Raw genomic sequence first — 20,997 nt, forward strand, 5'->3', positions numbered from 1 at the left:
GACAGGCATGCCAAGCGCACCCTGCAAAGTATGTCATCCTATATCGTGCCCCTTTAATTGCATGCCCACCCAATTATAGTCCATTTAAAAAACAAATATTAAGTTTGGCCCGTCATTTCACTCTTCAATATACCCGTAGATATCCATGCTACGTTTTGGTGTTAACTCACCAGTTTAATTCTAACTCACCAGAAATAAAACCCCATTCATTGTCAATGGGGTTTCATTTCTGGTGATTTAGAATTAAACTGGTGAGTTAGCGCCAAAACGTGGCATGGAAATCTACAGGATATATTGAAGAGTGAAGTGTGGGACACCAGGTCAGCAAACAAGAACAGCTGACAGCAAAGCATCAAGGATATCTGGGCTTCCATAACTCCCAAGCACTGTTTCTGCCATTGACTTCAATGTTAAACGCATCATGGCCGTTATTAAGACAGAGAGAGTCCTAACCAAGTAATGAACATTGCATGTTATGTAGAAAGTACCAAATTTCAATATGATGTGACCCGAATTTTGATGAAGAAAATTGTGATTTTATTACAATATTCTAATGATACGAATTCCCCAATTCATGGGTTTTTTGAGCTGGAAGACTAAAATGTGTAAAAATAAACAATTTAATGATTGGAATGGTTAAAAAACTGGGCAATGAACCTATAATCTATGACAGTTTAACATTATTGATGGAATTATGGAAATAAATCAACTTTTTTACACTATTCTAATAAAGTGGCCTGGAGCTGTATATACACGTTATATTCCAGGTTTCATTAATGTTACAGTCACACCGCAGGATATTTGACATATAAACCTTAACAAAAATGTTTCTTCTCATCTAAGACTAATATGAAACATAATGTACCACTGACATTTGTTTTTTAAAGGAAAAATAACAGTTTTGTAGGTTTTTAACCAATGTTACGAAAAAACAAGGCGTCACGTCAACCACCCTGTTAATCAGTCCTGTGTACTGTAGGTGTATTTCTTTGCATGGGATATGAATAGAAATGCCTAATAACAGGAACACATTGGTGGTGCATACATGATGTAGAGCACATTTTTTATCTTCATAGAAAATTGCCAGTTTTCCTTTTGTGTAACTGCACTTGGATTGTGTCACTAGCCAAACAAGCATGTTTAAATGGGGAAAATGTGAAATAGTTTGGTCACATCCAACTTCAGCCGTGTTTTAGTACTCTGCAGGCTCTTTCCAATATGCGGACTCCCGTCCTGTGCTTGTGGTCTTGCGCTTCACTGACGCCCCACCACGCCTCTGTAGACAAAACAAGTACGTTTCCCCACTGTCAGCCTAGCCACACACAACTTTTGAGGTAGCATTCTTCATTCACCATACTGACTGCAAATCAGAAAATTACATTAGAATTGCGCTTTTGCAAGATATTGAAATACAGTGCACTTCTGTCGTCAATAACATCATCAAGATGCCACAAGTATGCAAGAGAGGACGGGAGTCCGCATATTAGAAAGAACCCTATGCCATGCGGAGCAAGCTAAATGCTAACACAGAACCCTTGGTCAGTATAATTTCTCACGTGCAACATGGCATCATGCAAAGTGTAATATATTTGGGTTCTCACAATTACCTTACTGACAATAGATCAATCCATAACAGCAAATAATTATTCCAGGAGACGGACTGAACACGACTGGTCTTGTTTATTCCATTTGGCAGACTAACAAGATATTACATATCCGGTGCATGGCGCTGCTATGTGATAACCTATGCATACCAGAGTCTAGCTGCTTACATGCCAATGTCAATACAAATACAATACAAAGCTCAAAAAAGACTGTTGGTAAAAGGTCCTTGGTCCAGGAACTTCAGTTGATTATTATGGTAAAAACATTAATCAGAAGGACCAAGTATCTTTTCAAGAAAATTGCACCCCCTCCAAGAGCACCAGTTGGTTTTGAGGGATACTAGTAGCGCTCTACCTACTCTTCTGATATTACACAAGGCGTTTGGATAACATCTATCACCGTCTATCACGTGTGTGTACTAAGACTTTGCATGTTAACTCCCCACAAGACCCTGGTACAGGTTAGGGTTAGGGGTGGTTTTGGTCTGGGCCCAATTTCGACATTTTCCTTGCTTGTTTTTATCTATGCTCTTAGCAAAACTAAAGTGGCAGAAACGTTGCTTTACTGACAGGTTGGGGTTATGGGGATGATTTTGGTCAGAGCACAGTATTTTTGCGTTTAACAACAGAAATTCGCTGCGGGCAACAGGATATCACAGCAACAGTGAGGAGAACTATTTTCCTGTAACCCCGTATCTCTCTTCATCTCATTTCCTGTTTCCTCTCACACTGTCCTGTCATAATAAAGCCCCCAAGACATACTTAAAAAAAAGAAACCGCAAACCTGGTCACGTGACAAAAGTGTTTTTCTAGTGTGTTGAAGAGCAAGACTTAACATGCAAACTTGCAAAGGCATTGCACCAGAACACAGAATGCACTAGCGTAAAATAAAAAAAATGCCTGTGTATTATGCCAGTGTGACATTTTACATTTACACTGTATTTGTCTGAAAAGACGCTTCTACATGTTACACTGATCTGGTTCCTCTGCAGAGTGGGTTTTCTGGTGACGTTTTAGAGTACGCAAGTCTGCAAAGGCCTTTCCACACGAAATGCACTGGTACGGCTTTTCTCCAGTGTGGACCATCAAATGCCTCTTGAGTTGATGACTGGTTGTAAAAGTCTTTCCACACATGGTGCATTGATGTCCCTTTTCTTCCGTATGAATTTTCTTGTGTTTCGAGGCATAATCAAATGCAAAGGTCTTTCCACATATTTTACAATGATAGTTTTTTTCTCCAGTATGGCGTCTTTGATGTCTCCTCATTAAGTGTTTATGAACGAAACCTTTTCCACATGTAGGACACACATGCAAAGTTCCCCCTGTATGGATCACCTTGTGTTTGCTAAGAGAGCTGGATTGAGAGAAGGCCTTTCCACAAATCGTACACTGGTATGGCTTTTCTCCAGAATGAGTTTGTTGGTGTCTAACCAGGCGCAACTTTGTAGCGAAGTTCTTTCCACAAGTGTCACAGAGATATGGCCTTTCTCCAGTAGGGCTTCTCTGATGCACCTGGAAGTGATCTGAAGTTGTAACAGCCTTTACACTTGTGATACACTGGTATGGCCTTTCAGCATTAGGAACATGGTCTTTCTCTGTGTGCATTTGTTCCTCTTTTCCATCGTCCACAGGTTCCCCAGTGTGGCTTGGTGCGCTATTCCTGTTTCCATCATCTTTGTTCATTGGTTCCCCAGTTTGGTTTGGTGGTTTCTGCTCTGCAGCATGCCCTACAACAACACAGAGAACATCATCATCACTAAACTAGATGGCTAGACTTCATTTCATTCAGCATCATACCCTGCTACAAGACAAAAAGGCATCAGTAACGAACACTACTAAAGGCATTATCAAATACTACTAAAGACTCATTCGAAGAATTGACCCTATTCTCAAATAAACTCTGCCCTGTTCATATGTGAATACTTTTAAGTTGAAGCCTTGTCTCTGTTCTTAGACATATTAAGCTTAGAATATCTGCCATCAGCCTGTCAGAGTATAGAGAATAAATACTACAAAATGACGACTAATGGACCATATTCTTAAGTAAATACTTTAAAGTTGAAGCCTTAGCCCTGTTCCTAAGTGAATACTCTTAAGTTGAAGCCTTATGTCAGGTTGATGGCAGATATTCTAATACTTCTATGAACAATCACTTACAAGCATCAAGTTTTTTACAAGCATCAAAGTTTTAAACCCATTTTAGCCTGATGCTGTGTATACGGGTGGGAGACGTGACGCCTTGTTTTTTCGTAACATTGGTTAAAAACCTACAAAACTGTTATTTTCCTTTAAAAAACAAATGTCAATGAAAGAAGATGTGGTACATTATGTTTCATATTAGTCTTAGATGAGAAGAAACATTTTTGTTAAGATTAATGTAAAGGTTTATATGTCAAATTTCCTGCGGTGTGACTGTAACATTAATGAAACAATATATAATAATATATATATAAATTAACCAACAACATTTTGAATAATGTATGAAGCATTTGGCATGATTGCATAAATCTTAACTTTAGATTAAGATATGTGAATGTGGAAAAAACTCAAGACAGTAATATTAACTACAAGTTCAATTTTGAAACACAAATTGCGTCCTGTGGGGTGACATGTATGTCAATGTTTGTGAATGGGCAGCTGCAAGGCCAACTACAAGGGTCTTAAAGACTGGGTCCTAACCAGTCAGTACCTCAGTTATTGGAGAGTGCTGTGGAAGTTTAAGGTGACTCTTAACCTCTTAATATGTCTTCATATTGCAATCTTTCTGTCACGCAATGCTTAGGTTCATTTTATGGTGTCCTGTGGTGTGACTGCTCTTATAGGAGGAAAACAACGTTTTTTTATTAATGAAAACACATATTAAGATTAAACACAATATCATTATCAAGTTAGCGTGAGCTCAGATGTCAGTCATGTATACAAAAGGATTAAAATGGCCATAATGCAGTGAATTCCCTGTGGTGTGACTCCATTTTCCTGCGGTGTGACATGCCTATGCTATGTGTTGATGCAGGACACATTTTCCCAAAAATGGCAAAAATAAGGTGAAATTCCACAGACCACTAAGTGCTTTATTTTTTTCTATTTTTTCCCAATTTTTATCCATCATTTTTTTCAGGAATTTGAAAAACTTTTTTTTTTTTCCGTTACGCCCTTAAACGTCAACCACCCATACGTTGTTTGACCTTTAGAGCCTAAATGCGTATGTGTCCCTCCAGGTGCCAAAGATGTGAGTTTTTCGTTTAAAATGTATGTATGTTAGAGCTAAATGAACACATTTAATGCAAAATGAGGATCTGAGCCTTTACATGCAACTTATTTCATGTTTTCATGTGCTTCGGAGGCTGAGATATCTAGAGTTTAATAGGCAGAGGACACCTTTTCCCAAAAGGGCTTAATCATTCAGCTGGCCTTTTTTTGCAAGTGCCTTAAGCTAAAATGGGTTAAACCAATGTACAATTGCAGGTATCTCAACAGACACCTCCAGAACTATCTAGTGCAGCTTTAAATAGTTGGAGCTTTACCTGGCAGAAATAAATCCCCAAAAGCCGTACTCCGGTGTGATGACTCATCAGAATGAGTGCGTTGGTGCCTAATGAGATTCTGGATAATAGTAAAAGTCTTTCCACATGTGGCACAAGGATGTGGCTTTTCTCCAGTATGTACTCTCTTATGTCTCTCCAAGCGGCTTCGCCGTGCAAAGGCCTTTTCACAAATATCACACTGATATGGCTTTTCTGTAGAATGAATTTGCTGGTGTCTTTTAATACCATGTTTGTCTGAAAAGGCCTTTCCGCATGTGCTGCACGAATATGGTTTTTCTCCAGGGTGAACTTGCTGGTGTCTTCTAAGACCATGAGCCATTGAAAATGTCATTCCACAGGTACTGCACTGATATAGCTTTTCTCCAGTATGAGTTCTCTGATGCCTTTTCATGTCGGAGATATTTATGAAGTCCATTCCACACGTAGCACAAACATGCTCCTTAACACCAGTGTGAACTTTCTTGTGTGAATTTAAAGAGCTGACCTGTGCAAAGGCTTTGCCACAAATCGTACACTGGTAAGGCTTCTCTCCAGTGTGAACTCTGTTGTGTCTTCTGAGGTCGCCACTAACTGCAAAGGCCATTCCGCATGTAGAACACTGGTAAGGCCTTTCTCCAGTGTGAATGCGATGGTGTATTTTAAGACTATTTTTGTCTGAAAAAGCCTTTCCGCATGTGGTACATTCGTAAGGTTTTTCTCCGCTGTGGACCGTTTGATGCCTCCTGACGTCTTTCCGACAAGTAAAGCCTTTTCCACACACTGTACACTGAAATGGCTTTTCTCCAGTATGGACTCGTTGGTGTTCTACGAGATCAGTATTTTGAGTAAAACTCCTTCCACATGTGCTGCATTGGTGGGGATTTTCTTGTGTTGTCTGATGTTTTGTTTCAAGATGGTCTTTTGCTGTGGTGGTCATCTTTCCTTTTATTTTGTCCACAGGTTTGTTTGGTGGTTCCAATTCTGCATTATCCCCTGCAACAAGACGAGCAACAAGAGAGCCATTACAAAAAAACACACACATTAATAAATGTTTTTGTTTTATTTGGGGTTTTTTTTCTCAATAATCCATATTTAACCAGTAATAGAGTGTTGCGTGGGTCAGCTCCACGAGTGACCCGCAAGTCAGTTGGGGTCACCATTTTAGTTTTTTCTCTATATTGCGGGTGCGGGTGAAGCAGATTTGATCTCCTGGGTCTAACACTTAAACTCAGAGGTTGAGTTTCCGCAAGGGATTTCATCACAATATGGTTAAAGGGACAATGTGCAGGAAATGGTCAAAAAAGGTACTGCAACTATGCAGCTCATTGAAACTGGGTTGCCTATTGCCAAATGTGATCATTTCATGGAAGTTTACTAAATAATAAAGTAATATTTTCTACTATGGCCGAAGTACAGTCAGTTTTACAGCTAAAAATGGCTATTTCTGGAAATTCTAAATGGTGGACCATGGAGAAGATCCCCCTTCATGTATGGAAAGTGCATTTTTTCCAGTCATAATGAACACTTTGAATTTGATGGTGGTGGTAAATATTAATGAAAAAGGTAACATTAGTGAATGGGTAGCATGGATTCTGGAAATTAACTACTAAAAATCCCGCACAGTGTCCCTTTAAGCTTTACATAACAACGCCATCGCCAACGCCACAGATGTCCATGGGCCATCCCGTGCAGCACTAATTACAACTTATAATTTGCTTAAAAGTGCTCTTCGTAGGATTGTGACTCATTAAAATTGAACTGCCCCTTGCCAAATTTGATCTTTTCAAGAATAATAACTAAGTGATGAACCAAAATTTACTGTAACTACAGTAGTTTTTGCAGCTAAACATGATTATTTTTGGAAAACTCATGGAGATGGAGATGATACACTTTTTCATGTATGAAAAGTGCAATTTTCCCAAATTTAATAAATACTTAGAATTTAATGGTGATCATTTTTGATGCAATGAGCAGTATAGTTGTAATACCTACTCACTGGCAAACAATCCAACACACTGCACCTTTAAAGTGCAGGTCATATGTGGATTTTCACCTGGATGACTCTATGTAGGATGGTGGCTAGAGTAGGAATTACAACTATGCTGTTTAGAGATGCACGATATATATATCGGTCCACTAAAATATCGACCGATTTGGGGTTATTTTCTATCGGCCCGATGGTCAAGTTTTCCCAATAAAATATCGGATAATTTAATGAAAACGCAGGAACTGCATTCAAGCCGAGTAGCAGCTTTTACTTTATTTTTTTCATTTTGGCCGGGTAGGCGAAACAAGCCTGTGCTGTGACTCGGCGTCTTCGCACCGCCAACCAGGCAATGGCTTCTGTTTTTAATGTTTGAATGGACTCTGAGTGAAACAGGAACTGAGATCATTAAAACTGCCTACTTTTAACCTTCACTTTTAATCTTGTGGATTTACTAAGACCCTTGGACTGCTTTTAAACATCTAAACATGTGAGTTCTCAACACGAGAGGTTGAGTGCAGGCACCGAACTTGCAGCATTGTTTCCAATTGTTTGTTTGCAATGCTTTAACACGTAGCGAAATGCTAACATGGTTTTAAAACGCTAACAAGGTTTAAGAACAGCAAGTAGACAAACTATCTCCAATCTGCAAAGCTTTATTGATTTTAAGTAAGGTTACAAAGTGTCACTGCCATGAAAAGTAGTTACAAACATTTACTTTAACTCCCGGTGTCTCTGGCTGCAGTATTTTAAGGGCGCGCACCTCCACTGTCAAGCCTGAAATACTGTGTGTTCTCCGAGTGGGGCGCGTTGGTATCACTTTGGTATCTAAAGCTCATTAATTAATTTCACCATATCATCTTGCAGGCATCTTTTTATTGTTGTTAATCTAAATGAGTTTTGCTTGAATGCAGTCAAAGCATTAGGCCCTAATGATTTTCAGAGCACACTTTACTTTATTAAATTTTTTAAAACAGACTTGAATATTTACCTCCATACATGCACTTTTTTTGTTAAAATTAAGATGCACGTTTGATGCATGCTTTTGTTAGAGCTGTGTCTTGCTACATGTGTTATGCATAGGAGATGACCACATTTTGTGATGACATGACAACATCAGAAAGTTGACATTTTTGTCATAGATAGGTCAGAACAGCTAACTCTTCAGTTTTTGTATCCTGCAGAGTAGATTATATCAATCAATGGCGTATTTGCCATTGAGGAAAGGGAGGACGATCCTCCCTCAAAATAATAAAGCCATATCTTCCAGTATAAATTACAGAAAACAAAACATATTTATTATATCTTTGTTATATAATTGTTAGTATTTTATAGCTATTTAGCGATAAAAACATATACTTTAGCGCTTCTAATTCACAAAATAGACCTTGGAGGACCGTCCTCCCTTCCATCCTCATTGACTTCCATTATAAATGGTGAAATTTCGGCCGTAGCGCGGGCTTTACTTTTTAACATTGAAGTGAATGGAGCTTAGGGAGGACTTTCCTCCCTTTAGGCGGGTCTAGAGCCATGGAAGTAATCTGCCTATCAGCGAAGCTGAATTTATCAAAAGCCAATCAGAATATGACGAGTTGGGTTGACAGACGACAAGCATGAACTCGGTCGTCATGACAACGATATACAAATGTGAGAAGAATGCGGCAGCAGCCAGATAGTGGGAAGTTTGGAGTAATTGGCGAATGTTTTATGAACCCTTAATAAATACAAAGGAAAGATCGACTGTTTTCATGTTGTGAATCGCGCAATATCACTCCCTGGATTTAGATTGAAAACCGAATGGAAAGGTCAGTGTGTTTATATCAGTCACTCACGCCACTCTACCACTACACAATGCAAGCGACGCGCGGATGCAAATGCATTCATGATTCAAATGGTCGGACCATCACCAACGTTTTTAAAAGGTACCGTAGTCTTGTTTCAGCATGTCCTACGTGCACAAATAATAGTCTCAATGCTTGTCTTTGCGTTTCTCATTCGTGCTTTTCCCCCAAAAGAGGGTTCTTAACAAATGGGAATAAGAATGCTTTTGGCTGCACTGACCCTAGACTGGCGTTCTTTTCTCCCTCCTCAAGACGAGAAACATGACAGCACGAAGCTCTTCATAAAAAGTCTCTGGCTAAACTTCTAACATATAGCCTACATCATGTTATGTAGTTTCATTTGGGTGGAATTAGGAACACTAGGCATGGATTTACAAAGTAATCTGTACAACGTATTTTGTTTGTGAAATAGCCAGCACGCTGTTCCATACGCCTGCCAGCTCCTCCTTCCACAGCTGTCGCTCTCGCAGGTAGGCCTACCGTCAAAAGCAAAACGGATAGGCGACCACAACCATAGGCCACGTACCACGTTACGGATCATAAATAAGATGTTATAATAAGATAATAAGATAATGGAGGGGGTTTAAAATGTTTAAAAATCTGTAAGAATATGTTGGAAGGAGTTGAGTTTAAAACCCTTAGGCCTAGGCTATACAGTCACTCAATGTCCTAGGCTAGGCATTCCTATAGGGTCTTCAGAATTGTCAATTTTTGCCTATGGTTAAAAAAAACAACAAAAACACAACTGACGGGGTGAAATGCCATGCTGCCTTTGGTCAAAGTTAAATATGCTCCCTATGAAACTTTCTACTTTCTATAATATTTTCCTTCACTCTTCTCTTTCTTTCCCCTCAAACACTTTGGGCAGTTATGTATGATAATATATTATACAAAGTTTGTTGCAATTATTTTATAGATGTCATAAGTCAGCTTTCCAGACAACACAATGCCATATCAGTTAAGTTACCTAGTAGGCCTACCACCTAATACTAAGCATCTGCCATTACTGACCCCATTTACTCGCATCTATCCGACTGACCACCTCCTTGTCCTCCCTAATTTTTATGACCAAAAGACGCCACTGATATCAATATATTATAAGCTTATTAAATATCAAGATGTGGATTATATCGGGTATCGGTATCGCCCCTGAGAAGCAGGGAATTATCGGTATCTGTTGATTTTTTTATTTCGTGCATCACTAATGCTGTTCATTAAAACTGTTCTGCCTATTGCCAAATTTGATCTTTTCACAAATAATTAGTAAGTAATAAATCAATATTTACTGGTAAACAAATATGGATTTTCACCTGAATGAGTTTGCTGCTGGCGGACATGGGTTCGTTGATGCTGCAAGACTTTATCCTTTCGAGCGAAAGCTTTTCCACATAAGCTACACTGGTATGGTTTTTCCCCCGTGTGAGATGCCTGGTGCCTCTTCAAATCTGGTAAGCGTGTATACGAATTTCCACACGTGTTGCACTGATATGGTTTTTCTCCAGTATGGGCTTGTTGGTGTCGGGTCTGGTCTTCTATTGATGTGGAAATCTTTTTTACTCTTCTTTTGTCCACAGGTTTCCCATTTCTGTTTGATGGATTCCATTCTGCATCATCTCCTGCAAACAGACATATGGTCATTATTACTAAATGATAAATCAAGAAGACAGAAGGTCATCATAACTAAATCATACTGAATACTGACAAGTACCCTATATTTTGAAGGCCTAGATTGATATCAAGAACTCTGAAAAACAAAGTTTGAATGCTTGAATATTTGATACAGTGCTACTGTATATTTGGTTAAGCGGGCGTTCCAATCATTAAGTGCCCTACTTCGAGAGCATGATTGGTATCCAATTCTATATCCTAGCTAATTGTTCCCCATGCTTCTGTCCCATTCAAATTTGGCGTTGGATCTCAAATTAATTGAAGTCTAACATCCGCACGCCTCACCCGAAAAGCACTGATGATCATCAAAGACACAAACCACCCTGCACACAAACTGTTCAGCCTCCTGCCCTCTGGAAAGAGGTACAGGCGCCTCCGTTCCCGTACCACCAGGCTTGCAAGCAGCACGATGCCAGGCCAGGCCACTGACAACGCTCCCCCCCCTCATCCCCACCACCATATCTGCGACTGAACATTCCACCTGCACTACTACATCTGTGACTGAACTTTCAACCTGCACTAACTCAAAACATACACATGCACACACGCACACACACACACACACACACACACACACACACACACACACACACACACACACACACACACACACACACACACACACACACACACACACACAAGCACACTGCACTTTCTGCACTAAACCCAAACATACACACACTGACACACAACTCATACTCACACACATACACACACACACACACAGGTACACACACACAGACGCACACCGCACTTTCTACCTGCACTAAACACACACACACACACACACACACACACACACACACACACACACACGCACTAAACACACACACACACACACACACACACACACACACACACACACACACACACGCACACAAAACACATACAAAACACACACACACACACACACATACTGCTGCTGGTGTATTTAATAAAAACCTTTTTTAATTATTTATTTCTTCAAATGCTACTATTACTATGTCAGAACGCTATAAAGGACTTTTAGAAAAAGCACAACAAAATACCTCCTCTTAATGTATGTTCTCTACAAGTCTTCTGTTGTCCAGTCTTGCACTTTAAATGTCTGTATGAGCAATGTCTACGTCCATACTGTCTATGTCCATGTATGAGTACTGTCTATGTCTATACTGTCTATGTCCTTACCTAGATTAGTCTATGTCTGCATGGGAGAGCAAGAAACGCAATTTCAAATTCTTTGTATGACCAGTGCATGTAAAGAAATTGACAATAAACTTGACTTGAACTTGAACTTGATCTCTCCTTAGCCGTGGCCTGGCATATAGCTTGATCCAACAAAGTGCATGGCTTCCTCACAAACGTAGCGTTTTCTTAACACTGACCCTGATCCCTGCTTTCATCATCACACAATTCCCAAAGCATACTTTCAATAGGCTGCCTACACATACAACATCATCTTTCTTCTCTGCCAAAACTATGACAAGTCACCAAGGCCTAAAAAAAATAATGTTTTGGTTCCGGTTGCCGACCGACCCTATCATTTTTTGTGCGACCCAAAATATTTTTTTTTAGTTTTTGGAATCCTCAAAAAAATATCGATGTTTTTTGGAGGGTTGTTCATATAGACAAGACACAACACGTTTCTTCATTCCCATAACTCGCCATTTCTCACTTTCTACCTGCCTGCAAGTTACTGAATTTGCATCGCATGACCACATAGGAGCAACATAAGCGCGCGCCACAAGTGCCGCCCGGCTTGATATTAGAAAACCCCAAATGTCACTGCAGAGTTGCGCAGCGCACCTATCGGTCACGTTGTTTGCTAATTATTATGCTACAACATGCTAATTGGTAGTCGTTGTAGCTCGTAAGTTTTTAAATAACTTGCCTCACAGCGTTCTTGCAGACTAATAGGCTGCGATGTAGTTTGGGAACCTGGCGAAAATGCCTGTCAAATGATAAGTCAATCGCCTTACCTAGGGTGACCAGATTTTTGTAGTCAGAAACCGGGACACTTCGTGCATGACTGAAGGACAATATTTGGTGGGCGGGTCTGGGGGTCCTCCCCCAGGAAATTTTGCATTTTTTAGATGCAATTTCCTGCATTCTGATCAATTTTAGAGGGAGAAATGACAAAGCGCAACTGACTCCTTCAGACTTTCTATACAAGCGCTGGCTGCCATTAACTGTTGCAGGTAAACATGTAATCTTTTCCATATATTTACCCTGATAGACATGGCGCAATGTAGTGGGTGGCCAAAACCGGGACATATTTGTGTCCCGAGAGGGTTTGCTCGGGACCTGGGACACACAACTCCAAACCGGGACTGTCCCGGTCAAACCGGGACGTCTGGTCACCCTAGCCTTACCTCAACACCCGACACGGACACAGCCTGACCACCTGCCTCGAAATGCATCACACAGAAAACATGAGTATCCACGATTTTTGAATGTATTGATATTGTCTCGTCGTATTAGAAAAGGGCTTCCATTCAGCCACGCTGCATGTTGGACGAGATGCATAACTTGTTACAGCAATTCTAAAGTAGCACTGTATCAATACCTTGTAATTGTAAAATAAGTTAATACGAGAGAAGGGAAATGTTTTGCCCAAGTTTCCCTTCATTCTTTCATTTACGACAAGGCCTTGTTAACCAAGAAGTCCGTTGGCCCGAGCCCGTTATTTTCTGGCCCTCTCTCTGCTTGTCCCTCCACCATCGCGCAGCAGCAGGGCGTCTGTCACGGTCTCACTCTCCGCACCTCCTCCAAATAATGAAATAGAAATTAACGATGATGTCGCCACAAATACGACTGTTCGATGAAGACCTAGGACTACTACAGTTGCCTACAATAATGATTTAATGGCAATGACGATGTTGCCCCTCGATCACATTCATATCGCCTCAGGGGTCTACATCCTCGCGTAAAACAAAAAGTGTGTAAATAGAATGTTTCCAAGCCAGAACCTTCATCCCAAGGAAAATATGGTCTACAACCGATGATGGAAAGGAATTAAAAAAAAAGAAAACGGGACATAGCCTACAGGAGCTAAAATAGCAGTGTCAGGCAACTGGCAGCTGGACAGGTATTGCCAGAAACGGTAGGCTGTATGATCATATCTTCATTTCGGTGACGGTCAGTATCTTGGCTCATTAATTCTTATTAGCCTAATAGCCTATTTCATTGTAGCTTTAGCAGGCCACACTCCACTATCGTCCTTGGCATTGTTCAACAAAGTTTATGACGAAATCTGGCGCATATGGGGTGTTGGGTGGGTCGGACATTTAAAAAAAAAAGGAAAAAAAAAAAGTTTGAAAAAAAAAAAAAAATTCTGACCGACCCATGACCAAACCTGACAACCAACCGGAACCAAACTCTTATTTTTCTTAGGCCCAAGGCACTGTTACCAGAGCTATAATGGTCTATGAATAAGATGTTCTGAGGTATACTGCTTGTATTATTATTATCAGGGAAGCGAACATGGGGGGAAAGGGGTCAGTTGACCCCAGGCCCAGAGAGAGAGAGGCCAAAATTGGGACTTCATTATTGTATGTAGCCTAATTGATGGTGCCCTCCATATGACTTTGTCCTGGGCCGGGCGCCCTGATTAGGCCTATCATTAATATTACTTATGCTTAGGCTGCAATAAAAATATTGGCTTCACAAATTAATGTTTAGAAATATTTTTTTTTTCTTGTCAGTGTTTATCCTTATTGAGATATTCCATGCTTATATGAAGTATAAGTAAACTTTTTCTGATATCATGCAGCCCTAGTTGACATTTTAAGTTGATGCTGTACGCCTATATTAGCCATGTTTTTTTTTCAAAATAATATTAATGTTGGAAGTAAAACTCTCATTTGCTTTATACATTATGTGCAAAATAGAAAGTAGAGAAAACATATATATTGCGAGCAATATCGATATTGTGGTATCCAGTCTTGTTATCGCATATCGCACATTTGTTGGTAACACTTTACTTGACGCCAGCGTCATACAGATGACATACAAGCAGGGCTCTAAATTAACACACGCCAACCCGCCAAACACGGGTGAAAATTAATTTTGGCTAGTAGAAAAAATACCTACCCGCCAATTTGGCCAGTAGCGCCCGAGTACAGTAAATTATGAACGGTAAACCGCTGCTATGACGAACGTGGGCACGTTAAGTATGCAGAGCCCTTAAGGCGAGATTTCCTACATTGCCCATGGGCACTAGCGTCACGACGTAGCCTCCCACCGTGGGCTTTCCAGTACAGCAAGCGGCAACTCCATGCTGTTGCGCGCGCCAGCATTGAAAACATTTCAGACGACCAGCTTTCTGTCAGCTACGCTCACACTATTCTGACAGGCAGCTCTCCTCCTATGCTCTCGTCGATTTCGCTACAATCTTTTTAACGTCACTACTCCTATTATTACTAGGCTGAACCTTGCTGTAACAGGCTGCCTTTTTGAAGCAGCGAGGCCCTGACCGTTTCAATAACATGACTAACGCAGATTATGCCTAGAACCGTTTTGTGCGAGTGATGAGAATGTGGCGGGGGTTAGAGCAAGGTTCTGTGTGTTGGTGAATGCTAGTAGTTTGTAACCGTAATAATAGTGACGTTAAAAAAGGAGTGGTTGTGGAACGAAATAGCGACAAGGGCAGAGGAGGAGAGCTGACTGTCAGAGTAGTGTGAGCGTAGCTGTCAGTTCAGTTGTCTTCTGAAATGTTCCGAGTCCTGGCGCAACTAAGTTGGAAAGCCCACGCCATCGGATAGAAATTTTTTTACAAAAAAGCAACGACGAAACTGTGGAAGTAACAAAGGAAGCGAAGATTCCCGTGATATTATTTACTTTTAGTTAAACTAGGCTTCTTGTCATTTTGTTGCGCATGATAGATAAGAGAAGAGCTCCTCCTCTCTCCTCTCCTTTTCCCCTCATCTCTTCTCCTTCCTTGGGGTGTGCGTGTGTGAGGTTTTGGAGAGTTTGGCTGTGTGCTTTGTTACTGTATGTTAAAGGTCTGTTATGTGAGTGGCTTGTGTGATGTGATTCAGCTGTTTTCAGAGGAATTGAACAAAAACTAATCAAATTGATTAGGCCTAAGTAATGAAAGTAAAAAATAAAGCAGAAGTTAAAAAATAATGAAAAAAGATATAGCCTATACTAGGCCTATGCTTATTATGTAGGCATTGGCCTAGTATGGCCTATATATAGTGTATCTGTGTTGTAGAAATTGTTGAACAAAATAACCATAATTTAAAAAAAATAACTAGCCTAACGCATAGTTTATTTTGGCGAGATAAAAAAAATGGCTAGTTGAACTTCTGTTTGGCTGGTAAGAAAAAATGTCCACTAGCCAAATTGGCTGGTGGTGGAAAAAGTTAATTTAGAGCCCTGCATACAAGTGTCATAATGGTGTCAAAACACACAGTCATGACCGAGTCATAAACATGGTGTCAATGTCATAAATGTTTTATGGTCATGAAAATCGACATTGTTAGGGCTGTCTTTGCCATAACCGAATGTCACTTAATGGCAAAGTCATAAAAGGCTCATGGCATTGACATAATGTTTATGACACATGAATGACTGCATTATGACACTGCTATGACACCTGCGTCAAGTAAAGTGTACCCATTTGTCTCATATCGTGCAGCCCAGCCCTACTCTACAGTTCCCAAGTATGATGGAAAATCAATTATATCTCCAAAAGCATACATTAATCTAGCCACAAATAATCAAGGTATGCTATTTGTAAGTACACCGTCTGATAGACAGGATCATATTGAGGGGGCATGGCGATTTTTAGGCCTGTATCTTCCTTCAAACTAAAACCAGATGTGTCCAAATCGGCTTGTACAGTTTGTATTCCATTCACAGGCTTGAAAAGTGGGCATGGCACCCAATCTTTGGAGGGCCTCATCTCCACAACCGTTAGACGACGTAGGATGCTAATACTTGCGATTCTTTCAATTGGCATCAAAAGGCACCTGTAAGCAGGGCTTCAAGTCAGTTCCATGAACGGAAACGAAAATTATTTTTTTTTTAAAACGAACAGAATTTTCTGTAATTTTATGAGCAATTAATATGTTAAAATGCCGGAAATTGCATCTAAGATTTTTTTTCTGGAGGACCCTCAGACCCTACACAACTGAGATCTGGCCTTTTCCCCTCCCCAGACAGTTGCCAGGCATAGAAATAGGGCTAAATATACCACAACACAACCAGTGGCCATTCGCATGTAGTTGCTTGGGTGGTTGACGTTTAAGGCCGTAACACAGTTGAAGGAGGAAACATATTCCAATTCCTGAAAAAATGGGTGGAAAATTTTGAAAAAAATGGAAAAAAATGGGGATGTCAGTGGTCCGTGGAATTTCGCCTAATTTTTGGGAAAATGTGTCCTGCGGTGTGACATCATTGGTGTGACATTTCTGTAAGATACAATAAAATGATTAAGTTGATATTCTGCACAAACATACCCCCAATGCTCTTTCTGCTATTGTTCCTTTAACCCCCACCCCACACACACACTACTACCCACCCGCACCCCCACCCCCACCCCCACACGCCTATGCATCGTACAGGCAGACAACTGTGATTTCACTGCATAATTGTGTGAATGTGACAATTGAATGTCCTGGCATCCTTATATCCTTGCATGATGCATGAAAAATAAGTAAGGATTGATTAACACAATGCCTAAGCATGTCACACCACAGGACATGAAGTCACACCACAGGAAATTCACTGCATTGTGGCCATTTTAATCATTTTGTATTGGTGACTGACCTCCGAGCTCATGTTAACTAGATAAAAAACTTTTTTTTCCTTCCATAAGAGCAGTCACACACCACAGGACACCATGAACCTAAGCATTGTGTGACAGAAACATTGCAATATGTAGATATATTAAGAGGTTAATAGTCACCTTAAACTTCCACACCACTCTCCAATAACCGATGTATAAGTTAACTGGTTAGGAGCCTGTCTTTAAGACCCTTGTAGTTGGCCTTGCAGCTGCCCGTCCACAAACCTGACTTATGTCACCCCGCAGGACGCAATTTGTGTTACGAAATTTAACTTGTAGTTAATATTACGGTATTGAGTTTTTTTCACATTCATATTTTTTAATATAAGGTTAATATTTATGCAATCATGCCAAATGCTTTATAAATGATTCAAAATGTTGTTGGTTTATTTTATAGCTGTATATATTCCAGGTTGTATTAATGTTACAGTCACACCACAGGACATTTGACATATAAACCTTTCCATAAATCTGAACAAAAATTATTCTTCTCATCTAAGATTAATATAAAACATGATGTACCACATTTTCTTTCATTTACATTTGTTTTCAAGAGGAAAAATATAAATTTTGTATGTTTTTAACTAATGTTACGTAAAAACAGGATGTCATGTCAACCACCCAGTTTCTTCTTTTTTTTTTGTGCGTTCCAGGACCTCTGTCCAACTCATCATCGTTGTGACGTTGTATGTACTTTGTGTTCCGTTAACTTGAGATTTACAAGCACTGCCCAGGTGTGCACATTTAGGAAACCTTGTTTTTTGTTGCCCCTTCAACACTGAATGTTTTTCAATTGCATTGCACAGGTTAATAGGCCTGTTTATATTAAAGGTGGTAAAAAGTTGTGAAATTATTCATCTGTCATTTTTTGACATCATGAAAGTCTGGCATTTGTACAGGGGTGAGTAGACTTTTCATAGTAATTACCAAATTGGCATTTGGCAACTTAAGCCAATTTTAACATGCAGTTGTACTCACATACCATCCACTTTTTCAGTACCTGATTTTTTTTCTTCAGCCTTTCCGAGATCCTGGTCATTGTAATAGGGGCAGGTGTTTGTTCACATTTAAAAAAAAATAAAAATTAAAAAATCTTGATTTTATTCCCAAAAGCATCCAAAAGGTTATGCAACGTCAGCATACAACTAGCAAACAGCGATACCTACCTTTAGGGAAATATTTGGAGTAGGCCTAGGTCTAATGGCCTATTAAGATTTTTAAAATGTAAACGAAAGCTGCCCCACTTTCGAACAGCTCATATCGGAAAGGGCTGAGCCAAAAAGTGCAGCATTGCCGTGTAGCCTACTGACAAGTCAAGGGTAGCGTGAGCAATACAACAGCTATTGAAATTGGTAGGAGTGCTCCTTTAAATTCACGATTTCTCACGAGGTGTTGCAAGTTATTTAACTACCAATCTTGCCCTAAATGTTTGAGCCTTCATGGCCTGTAGTTGTGAGTCTGTTACTTCGGCTACTTACCGTTCAGAGCACTTTCGTCGTCACCCTGCATCTCTTCTCCCTTCACGTCTGTCTCCCACGAGCCATTTGAAACGTCAGAACAGCTGGATGTCAGAACAGCTGGATGGGAATCTTTCTCTTCTTCTCTGTCTGACCCTGTGGATAACTCATTAGGCCTATCGTATCCATATTCCTCATCTGCCTCCCATTTAACTTCTATATTCGCCGATTGACTTGGTGATCCGATTTCACCTGTAGGCCTACTGTCCGGAGATTCTGGGAAAACGGGAGAAAATTCAGCATACTCCTCGTCTTCGCTAGGACTTTGGAGTTCACAGCAATCCTCCGTGTTTGCTAACGCGCTCTCCATGTTTATATCGGTAGCCTACATGGTACATTGTTACAAACCTCAGATCATCTCTGTTATTCCACTTCTGTAATTTGATTCTTCAGAGAGTTTCATGTGTTCACTGTAGTAACGTGAGGCTCGTAAGTTTGTTCAGCTTTATTTTCCCCGAATACAGAGCTTGAAGCTGTGTGAAGTCAGCGGCAATAATATATCCTTCAATAAGTCTTCCACTCGGGAATTTGTTTCAAAATAAAGCTAGCTTCATCGTTTTTGAAGGATTGCCAATCTGTGGGATTGCAGTGATGTTCGTTTGTTTGTTTTTTAATTTGCTGCATGTTTGTGTCCAAAAACTGCATTCACTGCTTAAAATGGCAATAATGCTAATTCCGCAGTTTTATCTAGTGCTTCTAGTTTTTCCGCCATGGAAGCCGACAGTGTGGGACAAATAGGACACCTTTCCCGGGCCCAGAAAGAGAGGGGGCCCAGAATTGGATCCTCATTACATTGTATAGCCTACAGGTTTGGGGCCCTTTCAGATATGTCCCGGGCCCAGCCAAAGCTGTGAGCGGCCCTGGTTTCCCCATATGATTCCCACTGTTTGTCTGATGAATGTGCAGGTGCTGGCAGTGGCAGTCAAATTAGAATATTGTGGAAAAGGTTCATTTATTTCCATAATTCCATCGATAATGTTAAACTTCAGTAGGCTATAGATTCATGGCCCACGTACATTTCAAACTATTCCAATCTCACAAAATAAGCTAAATTAGAATATTTTCTGACGTCAACATTTTCTTCAGAAAAAAAAAGGAAAAAATTTGGGTCACATCAAATCAGTTGAATTTCTATACTTTCTAAATAACATGTTAATGTTTAATATTTGGTTAGGAATGTCTTGTAAGAAGGTAGGAGAGAGCGAGGGACAAAGTAACGGTTTTCGCTTTTGGGCTGATATATTATTAATGCAGTTACATCATTCATTTTTTTAACTGAAGAAACATACATGTCTCTGTTACATATTACCACTGAATGTTCTTTATAAAAGCCTACCATTGCTTCACATTTTCACCGTTTGTGGCGGTCGGATGTAAAATGTTACAACTTACCCCACACGTGGGGTAGTTAGTACCACAGAGAGGGTTAGTTGTAACACATGCTGAAAAGATTCAATTAATTCAGAATAATTTTACCTTAAGTCTATTTGTGTATAAATCTATGATACTTAAATATACTTTAATTTAAAAAAAAAGGTTTTGGAGGCTTTAATTTAATTAATCATAAAAAAAAATCCCAAAATCAAAATCAAATTTCACAGTAGCCTAATAATAACTTTTATAATCACATAATATGAATAATGTTGAAATAAATAAAACCCTACTTCAAATCAAATTGGACAGGTTTGCATTTCTATGCTTATTTTATTTCACTGTTTTACCATTGACAAGAATGAGAACTTCACAGAGATTTACCCTGTTACAACTAGCCACGTCGCCGCCCTGATGGCGCCCTGGTGCCCTCAGCATGGTAGAAAAGGCATTTATAGAGGCAGTCGGCTCCTATGCAAAATAGGGAGGCGGAGCACTCGGAGGGTCTCAGGCAGCCTCAAAATGAATGGCAGTGAATGAGAAGCCAGTGCACTGAAGGGTAAACTCTGATTTTTTTAGACCTGTAATCATCAGGAGCACTTTCATTCAAAGTCAGCTGCCTGCGTCGTGAAACCAAACGACTATGAAGTGGCATAACCATATTTATGTCCAAACGACCACAAGCAGTTGTAGAATCCACAGTCCCCCCCACCAAC

General features: G+C 40.0%; 1 protein-coding gene across 2 annotated transcripts; it reads right to left on the reverse strand.

Moving 5' to 3' along the window:
• Window positions 1-1,661: 1,661 nt before the first annotated feature.
• On the reverse strand, window positions 1,662-19,359 carry LOC134455617 (zinc finger protein 436-like). 2 transcript variants are annotated; one of them, XM_063206796.1, is made up of 4 exons: window positions 18,872-19,359; window positions 10,264-10,569; window positions 5,129-6,121; window positions 1,662-3,331 (listed from the first exon to the last, which is right to left on the reverse strand). In XM_063206796.1, the coding sequence occupies exons 1-4, from the start codon at window positions 19,218-19,220 to the stop codon at window positions 2,565-2,567; spliced, it is 2,415 nt and encodes an 804-aa protein (XP_063062866.1). In that variant the 5' UTR covers window positions 19,221-19,359; the 3' UTR covers window positions 1,662-2,564. The 2 variants fall into 2 exon arrangements, with proteins under 2 accessions (XP_063062866.1, XP_063062874.1); XM_063206804.1 differs by lacking the exons at window positions 5,129-6,121; window positions 10,264-10,569.
• Window positions 19,360-20,997: the final 1,638 nt, after the last annotated feature.

The sequence above is a fragment of the Engraulis encrasicolus genome, chromosome 1 (assembly GCF_034702125.1).
Source record: "Engraulis encrasicolus isolate BLACKSEA-1 chromosome 1, IST_EnEncr_1.0, whole genome shotgun sequence".
NCBI classification, from domain to species: Eukaryota; Metazoa; Chordata; class Actinopteri; order Clupeiformes; family Engraulidae; genus Engraulis; species Engraulis encrasicolus.

Excerpts from the sequence above, each read along its gene's own strand:
- LOC134455617 (XM_063206796.1), bottom strand. The coding sequence starts at position 19,220 with ATGGAGAGCGCGTTAGCAAACACGGAGGATTGCTGTGAACTCCAAAGT. Across the intron at positions 6,122-10,263 it reads CCAGCAGCAAACTCATTCAG|GGGATAATGCAGAATTGGAA; the intron begins GTGAAAATCCAT and ends GTCTTGTTGCAG. Across the intron at positions 3,332-5,128 it reads TGGGGATTTATTTCTGCCAG|GGCATGCTGCAGAGCAGAAA; the intron begins GTAAAGCTCCAA and ends GTGTTGTTGTAG.